The sequence below is a fragment of the Pavona decussata genome, unplaced genomic scaffold (assembly GCF_977016875.1).
Source record: "Pavona decussata unplaced genomic scaffold, jaPavDecu1.1 SCAFFOLD_11, whole genome shotgun sequence".
NCBI lineage: Eukaryota > Metazoa > Cnidaria > Anthozoa > Scleractinia > Agariciidae > Pavona > Pavona decussata.
In genome coordinates, this window is record NW_028145434.1 from 1,040,936 (window position 1) to 1,056,123 (window position 15,188).

General features: G+C 39.5%; 1 protein-coding gene across 1 annotated transcript in view; it reads left to right on the plus strand.

The window, feature by feature from the left end:
• Positions 1–15,188, plus strand: part of LOC146488093 (uncharacterized) — a 38,130-nt gene that overhangs the window by 18,673 nt on the left and 4,269 nt on the right. The window contains exons 11-18 of the mRNA XM_085121126.1: positions 5,528–5,869; positions 6,281–6,692; positions 7,120–7,535; positions 8,496–8,609; positions 8,999–9,404; positions 12,134–12,537; positions 13,651–14,319; positions 14,968–15,014. Coding sequence (XP_084977252.1) covers positions 5,528–5,869; positions 6,281–6,692; positions 7,120–7,535; positions 8,496–8,609; positions 8,999–9,404; positions 12,134–12,537; positions 13,651–14,319; positions 14,968–15,014 — 2,810 coding nt within the window. The remainder of the gene's footprint in view (positions 1–5,527; positions 5,870–6,280; positions 6,693–7,119; positions 7,536–8,495; positions 8,610–8,998; positions 9,405–12,133; positions 12,538–13,650; positions 14,320–14,967; positions 15,015–15,188) is intronic.

A 15,188-nucleotide genomic window follows, 5' to 3' on the forward strand; every position in this document is an offset into this window, starting at 1 on the left:
GAGCTTCATGGGTGTCTCCGATTTTAGGATATTTATGTTTAAAAGCTGTGAAAATAAAACGCAGATGAATGAAAAAGTTCCTACTTTGCATAAATCGAGATATCTTTAAAATGCCCCCACTGATTTTTCTCTTAAATTACAAGTGGTTAAAGTAAGAATATCGAAAAGAATTCTTACTCTAACCGCTTGTAATTTAACAGAAAAATCTGCCGGGGTATTTTAAAGATATCTCGATTTATATGTAGAAGGGCCTTTGAATACGAGCCACTTTTACAATTTTTTCTTTTGAACTTGGGCTATATGGCATGTTGCGATAAGTGCTGTTGAAAAGTAGAAAAACTTTTCCCTCAGATTTATTACAATAATTAAAGCTTATGATTGCAATTCATTAAATTGTAAACGTGAAGGGTCATAGTTTATAACTAGCGAATTAGAAAGTTTTGAATGATCTGTTTTCTCCAGAACTAACAGCAGCAAGTCTTGCAAACTTCACAATCTCGGCATTGCGTTTGGAGAACAGCCCGGGGTGCGAAAAGTTCCAATCACAAAACTTAAAGAAAATTAAATATCTCCGTTCTTATTTCACATTTGTTACATACTTGCAAAGAGAATTTGTCAGAGGGGTTATCAGCGAAATCAATTTTTTTAAGAAAATAAAAAGAGTATGAGGTTCTTAGGGATAGTCGTTCTTAAGAGCGGCTGCCAGTAAAAATCGAGAACTGCATTTCAGCGACCACTTGGTCGAATTTCTGATATTTCGTCTGAAGATACCCTTGCATTAACTATTTTCGAAAATCATATTTTAAAGTTCCAAAGTATTTTATTTTTTTTAAGAAAATTGCAAGAGTTTGAAATGCGGCCTAGGTGCGGTCACGGGCCGATCGAAACCGCGAAAATTTAGATCAAAGGACGAAGCCCCGTTCACGGTGTAAAATAACCCAATGAACTTGAAACTTTACACAAACCTAGACCAACCATCTCGCAAGAGAATTAATGCAATAAACATTCTAAATACGCTAGCTGCTTTCTAAAGCATTCAGATTTGTGTACGCTACTCAAAATGGCCTCGAAACAATTGCCTATTTTCATTAAAATAAAACTGTTTCTGGTATGTAATTTTCTCTTAATTAAATCTCATATCTCGAAAGATGAAGAACAGAACTTTATTTGTGCCAAGTTTCAAGCTCTGATTCAAACTCTTTTCCACTCAAGGAAGATCGAATATGCGTGCGATACTTGAGGCTCGCAATTCACGCCACGAATTATGAGGGCAGAGCCGATTTACAAACACTAGACATTTGGAGCCCGTGAATGTTTCCAAACATCACATATTGGGCCCTAAAACTAATCAGACTGACTGAAGACAGCCATTCAATGTTTTTCGATCCCAGATTTCTTTCCTACTCTGCTCTAAAATAATTTATATAATAAGCTGAATTCTGTACGCATTTTGATTGGTTCTTACTTATGATCTATTGGAGGACAGACGCATACATGACGTCACCATTAACAACTTTTGTTCCTCTATTATATAAAACAAATAGATTCCATGTTGCCGTGCGTCTGTTCAGTAATAGAACACAGAAGACGTCAAAATGTGGTAAGAACATCAGTGACACACTCAGCTGCGCCTCGTGTGCCACTTTTTTGTTCTTACCACATTTTGACGTCATCTGTGATCTATTACTGAACAGACGGACGGCAACATGGAATCTATTTGTTAAATAGTCCCGGGTATAGTTGTTCCGGTCAATTAGCCTACGAAACATGTGCAACAAATTTGCATACCATTTCGATGTCGCAGGAATAAGTAGTGCAAATCAAACTTTACAGCTCCTTTATCTTCTTAAATGAAGCAGTCGATCAGTAAAATGGAGAAAAACGTGTGACTTTGTTCTTGTCGTATTGTTTTGAGTACTCGTTTTTAGCAGCGACAGCTTAAAACAAAATGCCAGTGTGACACTGCAAAAGCTGTAGCTCGATATTCACTTCGGTGATTTGGGTAACGCGCACGTGATCCTGGCCAGGCATTTCGGTATGGAATCCTCTGCGTACAGGCTAGGGCGCTTTTAGAAACTGTAAATAGTGAAGAGTACTGCTTGTGGGCCAAGTGATGAAAACCTTGTCAAGCTAAAAGACTGTACAAGAGATGCAAGAGCCCATTTTGCCAGCTTTGATTTTTTTTTTTTGTCGCGAAAAAATTCAAGTATTAGTGTCATTTCGTCTTTTAACTTACAGTTATACAAACCCTGGAACGTCGATTTTGTTTTTCGCGAAAAAAAAAAAAAAAGAAAAGAAAAGAAAAGAAAAATCCAAAACCGCTATCCTCACAATTAAAAATATGGAATCTGTATATTTGAGAGCGCAGTAGTGAATTCCCCAACGACCACCAACCTGACCTCCCCCACCCCCCAGCTATATTAAAGCGTCAATAATATTGTGGTTATTGTTTACTTTCCTCGACTGTTTTCTCGCTGTTCCTGCCAGTTTCTTTTAACTCTGTGAAAAAAATAATACCATGAAATCTGAAATTGGAAAATGAATAGGCGAAATACGGCCCTCACCCGCACGTGCTAGTAATAAGGTAGTTACGACCGTCACCCGCTTGCGCTCGTAATAAGTTAGTTTTTTGTGGCCATCACCAGACAGACCAAGGCTGGCAAGATTCCTATCTTCTCGAAAATTAAAAGAAACCCGCAGGAACAACGAGAAAACCGGTTTAGGAAAGTAAACAATAACCACAATTGACGCTTATCGCCAGGGAGGGATGGGGATGGGGGAGGTCGGGTTGGTCGGTGGGGAATTCACTACTCTGATACCCTCAAAGTTACAAATTTTTTATTTTTAATTGTGGGGATGTGGTTAAGGATAGATTTTTTTTTCGCAAAAAATCCACGTTCCAGGATCTGCATTACTGTAAGTCAAAAAACCAAAAACTGACACTAATACTTGAACGTCGATTTTTTCGCGGAAAAAACCAAGGCTAGAAAGGTGGGCTCTCAGATCTCTTAAACAGTCCTTAAGCTTGACAAGGTCATCATCACCAGGGTAGTCATAGCTTGGCCCACAAGCAGTACTTTTCTAAAAGCGCCCTGAACGCACAAGTGCATGGCCAGGTTCACGTGCACGTTACCCACATCAGCGAGGTGAATATCGAGTTACAGTTGTTCAGTGTCACATTGGCTTCTTGATTTAAGCCGTCGCTGCTAAACGCGAACATTCAAAACAATACGACAAGAACAATGTCACACGTTTTTCTCCATTTTACTGATCGACTGCATCATTTAAGAAGATAAAGGAGCTGTAAAGTTTGATTTGTACTACTTTTTCTTGCGACATCAAAATGTTATGCAAATTTGTTGCAAGTGTTTCGTAGGCTCATTGACCGGAATAACTATATTATTTTAGAGCAGAGTAGGAAAGAAATCTGGGATCGAAAAACATTGAATGGCTGTCTTCAGTCAGTCTGATTAGTTTTAGGGCCCAATATGTGATGTTTGGAAACATTCACGGGCTCCAGATGTCAAGTGTTTGTGAATCGGCTCTGATCTTATGCACTTGTCATCGGCTTCCCCGAGGGGGGGGACCCCGGGCTGATGTGGGGGAATACGGGGACTTTATGGGGACTTTGCAACAAATTTCTTCCCTTGTGGTGGGGGAAATGTGGGGACTTAGATTTTTGAATGCCCTACTCTCGGGGAAAATATGGGAACTTCGCTTATGTTCAACTGAGAGGAGATTGGGGACGATTTTTGTTCGCTCGATCGATGGCAAGATGGCAGAGGAGAACAAGAAGGTATGTTTTAAAATCCATTGTTTTTTGTCTATCAAACAGACCATCCGCCAAAAATTTGTACGTATTTGTAGGCATAGGCAACTTTAAAATTCCTCTGTGTATATATTATTGTTTATAGAGGTCACTGTTAAAGGTCAACAGGTCGTCTTTTGTTAGTGATATAATAGAAGCGGTCTGTTAAATTGTTTAGGATAGAAAAAGTTGATTTTTTTTAAATATTCACAAGAATGTTAATTTCTGAAGCATCACAGCAACTGTTCAGAGTACTCAGGAAACTTAAGGACGTTGTGTTTAGAAGCAGCAATGAACCATCATGATAGTGTGTTTTCCCTTGTTCTTCATCAGTCCGGATAGATTGAAAACAGATTCTGGGGAATTCAGGACTGAATGAAAAGTTGAAATTTTCACCATACTGCGCATGTACAGTAAGAGGAGTGATTTATAGCAGTATTCGAGAAAAAATAATTAAAGTTCAATTTTCATCAGAATGCAAAGTCCGAGTTTTTAAAGAACCCAAATAAAGTTCTGAAGTGCATCTTCAAATCCAGTTGGGTTCGCCAAATACTGGGGACTTTGCAAGAACAAATCCCGCACGGGTGGGGAAATACAAGAACTTTGATATACACAATTAGCAAAGTCCCAATATCAGCCCGCGGTCCCCCCCTCGGGGAAGCCGATGACAAGTGCATTATAATTCGTGACGTGAATTGCGAGCCGTAAGTATCGCACGCATATTCGATCTTCCTTGTGTGGAAAAGAGTTTGAATCAGAGCTTGAAACTTGGTACAAATAAAGTTCTTTTCTTCGTCTTTCGAGATATGAGATTTAATTAAGAGAAAATTACATACCAGAAACAGTTTTATTTTAATGAAAATAGGCAATTGTTTCAAGGCCATTTTGAGTAGCGTACACAAATCTGAATGCTTTAGAAAGCAGCCAGCGTGTTTGGAATGTTTATTGTATTAATTCTCTTGCGAGATGGTTGGTCTAGGTTTGTGTAAAGTTTCAAGTTCATTGGGTTATTTTACACCGTGAACGGGGCTTCGTCCTTTGATCTAAATTTTCGCGATTTCCATCGGCCCGTGACCGCACCTAGGCCGCATTTCAAACTTTGCAATTTTCTTAAAAAAATAAATTACTTTGAAACTTTAAAATATGATTTTCAAAAATAGTTAATCCAACGGTATCTTCAGACGAAATGTCAGAAATTCGACCAAGTGGTCGCTGAAATGCAGTTCTCGATTCCTACAGGCAGCCGCGCTTAAATAGTGTCGAGGCGGGAGAATACCTAAGAATGGTCCTTTTGGCGTTTAAATCGAGGTCATGCTCTATCCAAAGCAATTATCTTTATTTAGAAATTCAACAGAAACAATCTGAACAACAACCTTCGACTTCCAAACAAAGGTGCCCCAGCTAGACACTTTCAAACCTTCATTTAAGAGTTTTTCTAATAGATAGTCAATACCGATTTCGATAAAGTGGCCGCGTTTGGAATTTAATCATGACATTTTCTCAGCATTTCGGTTTAAATGAAAGTTATAAGATTAAAACACGCACAAAAACTTAACGCGGCTCGCCTGGTGCACCTCATAGGGTGCACAGGCAAGTAGATGTAAAGGATGATCAAGTAAGAAGGTGCAGATCATGACTTACTTGAAAGAGACTAATGTTATTTTGTTAAGGGTAGCAATAATTAAACAGCCATAGTAACCAAAACTAGTCCTCTCGCAGGTAACACAGTAAGATTAGCTGATGGATACAGGCATGGCGAGGGAAGAGTAGAGGTATTGCACGAAGGCCTTTGGGGAACAGTTTGCGGTGATTACGCCTGGGATATAAAAGACGCACAAGTGGTATGTCGCCAATTGGGGTATTCTAAAGCTGTTCGCGCTCTACAAAGTGCATTTTTCGGTCCAGGAAACGGTCCTGTATGGTTGACCCGTGTAAATTGCTTTGGTGTTGAAAGTTCTATTGACCACTGTCAACACCTTGGGTGGAACGATCACAACGGTTACTACTGCGGACACTATAGCGATGCATCAGTTATCTGCTCAAACGCGACTGAAAGGTTAGGTAAGTACCACTGTAGGTATCTCTGTTTATAACTAAGCTGATACAATCGCCTCTGCGCCTCTGTGGAGGAGATATAAGATAGAGCTTTTAGAGTAACGTTGAACAGTAATTAATGGTGTGACCACAGGATATTATTGCACCGATTAAAATGCTCAGCGCGCTTACCGCTGAGGCTGACAGCCGTTATGACAATTAGCCTTGTTTTAATGCAGGTTACAACTTATCACATTTTATTTTACTTACTTTAATACTGTCAACCATTCACTTATATATAGCAAGTTCACAACAACTTTAGAATGCGTTTCGCTTGACTGGTTAGTGACCGAAGAGCCTTTTAATACCACAAAATATGAAGCCCAAAAGCCAACTTCCAATAACAGATACCAATTCCATGATTTTTTTTCAACGTAGATTCAGATCATTTCTTGCTGTTTTGTGAAGGAGGTCGTAAGCTATGCTACTTTAGCCAAATTCAGCCTGCTCATGACTCACCGCCTGAGTTAACAATGCTTAACTTTGGAACCTCTGGTAGATGTCGCTACTGGAAAACAGCAATGTCTTACGATCCAATTGAGAATTCGATCTATTGGTCCGATGGATGTGGAGATATTTACAAAGGTCTTCTAACCAGTGGTGTGCACCAAGCGGTGATAAGGAACTCAAAGGGAATAACGGATATCGAGATAGATATCGTTGGAAGGAACATCTACTTTACTGATCAGCATAGCAACACAATCAGAGTCGCAGCGCTGGACGGTTCCTATCAAACAGTTATCGTTCAGGTTCAGTCGCCTCAAGGGCTTGCATTAGACAGCACTTCCGGGTAAGAATGGTCATTATAACGTAATGAACCTTGTAAATCACCCTAAGACATTATGCTAAAAGACTGCAGTTATATGAAAACATTTCATGTTTGTGATGATTCAGTGGCAAGTAAGACAAATGAATATAAGCCCCTGTAATCTTGGCACACCGTTCCTAAGGAGGTAATAAAGGAGGACATCCTTTATAGACCAGATGGTCTGTTCTGTTATGACTGATCTAGTAAGGAAATGATACTAGCATTATGACCTAAACGAGCAGTACAAGGCGGTAACCACTCCTTGCATACTGAAAATCATCATTTTTATTGTAAGTTTAATTTATTCTGTACAACAACTAACTCAATGAAGTTTACCATCCGTCTTTAACAGTAGCAACAAATGGCTTTGAGCTTATCGTTAACTATCAGATTTGTCTCTGGTGAACAGGTTCATTTACTTCTCGTCTACTGGCAACAGTCCACAAATAACACGAGCGGACATGGATGGCAACAACATCATTGTTCTTGCAAATTTGTCAAACGTTGGATCGACTTACATTGATGTGGCTTTAGATAAGACTGGAAATCGTTTATTCTTTTCTGACAAAACAAATAATGTTATACGATACATTGACCTTCGCAATATGGGGATCCTCACCCTGCTTTCTGGTAACCTTCACCGTCCAACAAGTCTAACAATGCTAAACAACACCTTGTACTGGACCGCAGAGGGTAATGGCAGATTTACTGGAGCCATCTTCAAAGCCGAAGCAACTAGTGCAAGTAAAGGACAAATGATAGCCGATGGCTTTTCTTATCCAAAGGGGATATACGTTCACAGCTATCTTGGAACTCAAATACCAGGTAATTGTTTCAAAGATACAAGTGACCTTGATATTTACATTATTTTCATAACTTTCTGGCTATTTAGGAAATTTAACGCTAAATATGCATATCCAATAAGGTTGAAATCAAGGCAATTTGGAAAGTACCCCGAAAATGATAGATTTTTTTTTTCAGGCATGCCTACTCGGAAAAAGAATATCCGAGTCCAACCCATGACCTTCTGATTACTAGTTCGATGCTCTACCACTGACCTATAGGTGACAAAACCTAGTTTAATGGCCTACCTCTCACGAGTCGCCTGTAGCTCAATGGTAGAACATGCAAACTAGTAATCGGAAGGTGATAGGTTCGACGCCTGCTGGGAAAACTCGGAGTTTCTTTATCAGTGTATGCCTTTGTAACTAACTGAAAACACATTTCTTTCAATACGCCGATCATGTTTTGCCTGCAACTCAACAGGAATGCAATAAAAAGTAAACTGAAAATCTAACCCAAGCAATACTCGCTGCAGTAGTTCGCGCGTCGGACTTGGCTCAAGGCTGGAATCTGTATCCGAAAATGTTGCTCCCTGAAACAAGACAACATTGTCTCCGTCTTTCAGTCCAAGTGCATTTATAGGTACCCGTGAATTACTAGGGAGCCTTGCAAAACCGCTGGCAGTATCCCTGGAATGGACTAGCGTACTCATAGCATCCAGGAGAAGTAGTAATACTTCTACTGACAGCAGCTGCAAAAACGAGAATTTGACGCTGAGGTCAATCCCGTGTCAGCATCAATGATATCGATGTTTCATAGATTAAACGTCTTTCCTTTTCATAGTAGTCCTTTTTAAAAATTCTAGGCATACATATGTCAAGTTTTCAAACTGTTTATTTGTTATATTTTAAAAGGTAAAACCATGACAAAGAGGAAACGTTTTTTTAAAAAAAATTAAACAGTATTATTATTTTGACGTTTTTCGTTTGTCTTTTTCTGCAGTGCAGTCTCCTTGCCGGAATAATGGTGGATGTTCACAGCTGTGCGTCTTGATTCCTTATGGCCGGAGGTGTATGTGCCTGCCTGGAATGAATATTGCAGAAGATAAAAAGACATGTATGTTGCCTAGTGCAAAAAAGTAGAAATTATTCATGGTCGTTTGCAGATCCCCAATCGTACTCAACGGAAAGGCAACCATGATTTTCCGCAAACAAGTTGGAATCTATAGCCTCTCAACTACAGACAAACACGGGGCAAGCTATGTTGTCTATATTACCCAGCAAGTAAACATAAACTCTCACGGAACTAATGTAATTCAGAGATCAGAACCTTTGGCCATTATTCAGGAAGTCGTGGGTACAACTACCGTAAACAAGTTGCCCAGATAACTTCTTTAGTATCAATAGAAGCATCCGTTTTCGTTCTTAAATGGGGATGAAGTGACTCCAAAATTATCACTTGCACGTTACTAGGCAAGGACATAACTTTTATTGTTTTATCTGCAGGTGTTCCTGGTGATCTCATCTTGGTTGCTGCCAACATAAATTATCGCGACAAAACAATTTCCATGTCTTCACTGAATGTACCCGCTAGAACTCTTACCACACTCCCGTTGTATAACATCACAAATCTATACAGAATGGCTTTTGATGCCCTCGAAAGTCGAATCTACTGGACAGACTGGTATTCTGGCGTTGTAGCACGATCGTCAATAGATGGAAAGAACCGGGAAGACATTCAATCAAATGTTAGACCTGAAGGTATCGCCTTGGATCTTGTGGGTGGAAATGTGTACTGGATAAGCAGTGGTGGTGCAACCATAGAGGTTTCAAAGCTGAATGGGGATTACTGGAAAGTGTTGGTGTCTAATTTACCGTGGGCATATGACATTGTTCTTGACACAACCAGAGGGTATGTAATAATTATCACTTAGTGTGTCGTCAGGTGCACAGGCAGATGTAACACGCGCGCTTTCTCAACGAAAAAAATAGCCAATTCCGCTCGTACATTTTCCATGTTATTGTAGAAAACAAATCGACGGCAGTTTTCTATGGTCTATACTCTTATAGACCGTAAATTGACGCCATAAAATGTCGAAAACTTGGCAGTGAAACCACTCGCCTGCGGCTCGTGGTTCTACTTAAGTTTTGAACATTTTTTACGTCATTTTATGGTCTATTTAACAATTAGACGGCAAGCTCGAGGTTTGTATCGGCTGATAGTTGGCGAGGGGCGAACTGTTTTAGCATACCTCAGTGATCGATCTATCGAGCAAAAAAGTATTTTTATTTCGTAAATTTTGATACATTTGTGCAACGATGCATGTTAAATCGCGCGCGCTCTGACAAACTGGCGCATTTGCAAAGTTCATTCATCAAAGTTCATTCATCAATAAAAACAAAGCTACATAGTGATCTCGCCATACATTGCGCAGTCTCAGAAACTTGCTAACCGTAGAAGAAAAAATGATGTTAAGCTCAAACTAAGCTTAATTTCAAAGTCCTTTTCATTTTCAAATTCTGGAAAAGAGTTGACAAACACTTTGCCGTCTGCTTCGTCGGTGTTGTCGTTTACGCCGCCTTGGTAGTTTTTTGTCGACAAAACCGCCCCCGGAAAGTCTCTTCGCAGCTTAAAATATCGTCTACGTAACCCTGGGTGTTTGGCGGAGGATAAACGTCTCTGGAGTGAGACTGTGTTGGTTTTCTCCCGAAATACAGGATGTGTAAACCACCGGTTTGCTGTAATTGTTTAGGATCTTTTGTATCTGCATTTCCCAGTTGACCACTTTCAAAAAGCTTCTGCAATTGCTCGCTTATGAACAACTGGACAAACTTTTCCCTCTTGCATCAGATTTTTACAGACTGCATTTAGCGTATCATTTGCCTTCTTACATTCATAATCACCGACGATAGACCCCGGCTTGTTAATAGGTGCTTGCTTCAAATATCTATCAATGGCCGCTCGGATGGCTTTAAGTGAAGAAACCTTAAACGGTTCGCCATTTGTTTGTCTCACTGGCACATAAAACCTCTGCAAACACATTTTTAATTCGACTTTGACTTGTTATTTAATGGGTGTCGTAGTTTCTTTTTGGGTTAAAAACCAATCTAAAACAAAACAAGAACCGCAATTGTTACTTTTCTTTGACAACTTTGTTTTGTTTACTTACGAATTTAAGTAAGCTTACGCGCAGTTCGTTGTTTGTTTAAAATAAAGCATTTCATTTCGGAAATTGTTATGCACATTCCATACTTCGTAGCTTTCTTTGTTTTTTTTTTTTTCTGGAATGGCACTTTGCAAAACGTTTTGCACGTCATCTTCACAAACTTCACGAAAACGCAGAGGGATGCCATTTTCAACAGCTCCAGGTGCCGACTATCGATCGCTAGACGGCACCTGTGCAGCCAATCAGATTGCGCGTTTACGTGCTAGTCGGTCACTGAGGTATGCTAAAAGAGTATAGACCATAGAAAACTGCCATCGATTTGTTAATTGGCAACCTCACTTCTCAAACTCATTTATTGATCCCCATGAAATTCTATTGTTCTCTCTCTTCATTAAATCAACGATTGTAGTCTTTAAGATGACAAAACAACAGTTTGAGAAAAACGGAGGCGGTCCATTTTGTCAGCAGGAAATTATCAGGGGTAATAAAATTAAACGCGCTAAAAAAGCATGCCACAATATTAAAAAGACTGCAGTGTGCAGGATGCAATATTAAAACTATTGCAGTGTGCAGGCTATAATTACTAAAAATATTGCAGCCTGTTTTAGGAAATTTAATGTATAAAGTGCACAAAAACTGATAGCTTACAACATTGTCAACAGTACCGTTTGCGTTTAACTCTCGTTCGTTGCGACTTAATTTTTTGTTTCGAAGTGCCATTTTTATCGACTAAAACTTTTAAGCACTAAAAATAAATGCAATCACGGAGACTGATAGTATGCAGCACAATTTATTGGATTAACAAGTATTATATTCATCACTTTATTTATAGGAAATAACAATTCTAGTGGAATCAGTGCTAACAACTACTGACTGATTACTACCCTCTTGATCACATTTTTCCAGGCTTACTGCTTTAACCTCTCGTGCAGTGTAATTTTCCCCAGCATCGTTTTCGTCCTTTTTCTCTACATCAATTACAGCCTTTTTTGAAAGAGAACGGGGGGGGGGGGGGGGTACTCCCAAAAAAAAGTGGATAGGGGTGTGCGGCCCGCTTCCCAAAGCCCTTACCCTATTTATGACCAAAATCTGCGATTTTCCCTACCTTATTTATGACCTAATAGTGTCTGGTCAACTTCAGTTCAAAAATCCATGGAGTCCAGCGGATGACCGGAGCGCATTACAAGCCGTTGCGCCACGTACACAGTTGCTGTAAACATCATGATGAAGAAGTAGCTTCTTCAAAACCAAAAAAACGAATCAAGACTAGAGTACAAAAATTGATACCCTTTTTATTACCAAAATGGCGGCAAAATGGCTAAAATCGATACCCTATTTATGACGAAAGCGGCTGAAAAACCATATCCTTTGGCGCCGCACATACCTATATAGCCCATATAAGAGAGTACCCCCTCCCCCGGGATACAAACGAATATGTTGTGTGTAAGTCAGTAAGATATCATCAAATTTTCAGGTACATGTATTGGTCTAGTTGGAACTTTATTCAACGGGCAGAACTGGATGGAGCAAATCAAGCAAGCGTTTATTCATTTGGTAAATACGGAGTACATGGTGTGCGCAGTCTTGCAATGGATGTTGACATGAACAGAATTTATTTTGCATACAGGCAAAGAGTGATGTTTATTGACCTGTACAGCTCAACCCGCTCAGCAGAGACACTTATTGATTTGTATTATTACTGGCACCTTTTTTATACATATCCCATAGCTGTTGATGACAACTTTGTGTATTTTGCTTCAAGAGGCAATGTCTATCGCACAAACAAGAGAAGAAAAAATGGCCTTGTTGAATCTGTGCTGTCGGGGTTGACTTATTCCCGGGCAATAGTGATTCATAAAGGCAATGCTACAGGAAAATGTAAGTACAGTTCATGTTATTAACATGCTGATAACAGGGACACACTCCGTTGACGGTCCTTTTGTTGAACATCTGTTGGGAAGGCCTAAATAACCTCAAGAAGAGCTGATTCAATTGTGAAGAAAGCGAGTGTTTTCTTTGGTGTTTTTTCACTTAAAGCTTTATCAATACAGGAAATTAATTTCTTTAATTTTCGATGGGACGAGAAAAGTCGTTATATTTTCTGAAAGCCAACATTCGGGAAAAAGAAATATCAGTAGATTTAATTTTTGGAACTAATGTTTTTCTATGGCCAATTGCACAAAGCATCTTAAGATAAGTGGGAGTTGTCTGTAGTCGTTCCCTACCTTCCGAAGGATAAACTCAAGCGCTATATTGGATCACTCGGCTAAAGGCAGTTTATTGATGATAGAGAACACAGTAAGAGCGCGACTGAGAAAATCCTTCGGAAGGTAGGGAACGACAGCAGAAAACAGGGAAACGACTGGCCTTATATCTTAAGACGCTCTTTTGCAACCGGGCCCTGATCCCTAAAATTAGGAATTCTGCAAAAGAAACTGAACAAATCAAATTTTGTCGGCGTCTAAATACGATCTTAGAAAACAGAAAACGGCATATGAAATATTTTCCTTAATTTTCTAGTCGATTCCCCCATAATGATCGCGTAAGGATGCACTCAACTCAGTGACATCTCAAAGAAATACCTACTTAGAGCAGATATGTCACTTCTTGTAAGTAAGAGACCGTGAACCCATAAAAGAAGAGAGACCACATAAGGCAAAGAAAAAAAGCCTTTCACATTCCCATTGTCGCAATCACCGCCATTATTACCCACGACTTGGTGGGTCTGGCCTCGTAGCTCAATCGTTATAGCAACGGACTCAAATCCGAAGGTCGTGGGTTCGATTCCCGCTGATGCCAAAAATTATTTCTCTGCCTCGTTTGTCTCATTTGCTTATTAGGGATAACGCTTACTAGGAATTTCATGGGTTTAACATGCACTGCAGAGTTTAAATTTCGTTAACCATCATCTAAAAAATCCCCCTTAGTGCTAGCGGCAAAACATTCATTTACAGCCTTTTACATCTACATAAGTCTCCTTTTTCAACGCAGCTGATCATCCTTGTGCTACAAACAATGGTGGGTGCACTCACCTCTGTCTGATAAAACCGTCTGGTTATCAGTGCGCATGCCCAACTGTTATCAAAGATAAAAGACCTTGTTCCACGTCACCGGTTACTCAACCTTCCTCTACCATCAAATCGCCAACAGCTGCCCAATGCGCATGCCCAACTGTTATCAAAGATATAAGACCTTGTTCCACGTCACTGGTTACTCAACCTTCCTCTACCATCAAATCGCCAACAGCTGCTCAATGCTCATGCCCAACTGTTATCAAAGATATAAGACCTTGTTCCACGTCACTGGTTACTCAACCTTCCTCTAGCATCAAATCGCCAACAGCTGCTCAATGCTCATGCCCAACTGTTATCAAAGATATAAGACCTTGTTCCACGTCACTGGTTACTCAACCTTCCTCTACCATCAAATCGCCAACAGCTGCCCAATGCGCATGCCCAACTCTTACCAAAGATAAAATACCTTCTTCCACGTCACTGGCTACTCAAGCTTCCTCTACCATCAAATCGCCAACAGCTGCCTCTGACTACTGCAAGAGGCTTAAGCCTTGTGACAATGAAGGAACGTGTAAAACGATTGGCAATGACTACAAGTGCAACTGTGTAGGGTACTATGGTGGTAAAACCTGCTCTGTTGATTTCAGTAAGTTATATATTTTTTGCGCATTTAGCTTTAGAGTAATGGCCAAGACCTTTATTTTTTTGGTTTATACGACGCAAGAAATATGCATAAAAACAAGCCCAAGCAAGAGAAAGCTAAGTGTAAACAGATGATTCATCAGTTAATTATGAACTGTAGGGTTGCAATTTGCCCCTTAAACAGTATGGTAAAGTCCTCCAAATTGCGTGGTAAAGCGCATTTGAAACTCTGATTTCATAGAAAATCCGCTATATAACTTGCATGTCATTGTTTGTCAACACTTACTTACAGTTTGTACATATCTCCAACGAGACAAAGCATAGAGAAATGTCATTTTAGGGTACTATGCACTTGAATAGTTGACAAACTGAAGTCCCTTCTCTATTATGTTGCTTCCGGTTGCTTGCACGTGTCGGTTGGTGGCTTGGCGCTTTTTTTAAACACTATTTTTATAATTGGTTTTGCTTATTTAAATTCTGTCATGTAAAGTTATGTTATTCTCCAAAATTGAAAAAAAAATTTCCTTGATCAACAACTTTCAGCAAGACATAGCACATCACATAATTTAACTGTGTCCAAATGTCTGCAAAATTTTAGCTCATGTTTAATTGACTTATAAATTATGAATTTCCTTTTTACTTCGTTTTTAAGGCAGTGAAGTCGTCATTGTTTATATTAAAGGTGTTGGGATAGAAAAGGTGAGTTCATTATGGAGTAGATTTTCACTTCAAGTCAGAAAGTTCTTTGTGGTAGAAATTGCTGTGCACTGGATGTGGCTGGATTCCTCGTTGTTCGCTTTCATTCAATGATATTAAACCTTTTAAAGTAACTTAGCAGAATTTTTCGATTTCTTTTCTCATACTACGACATGA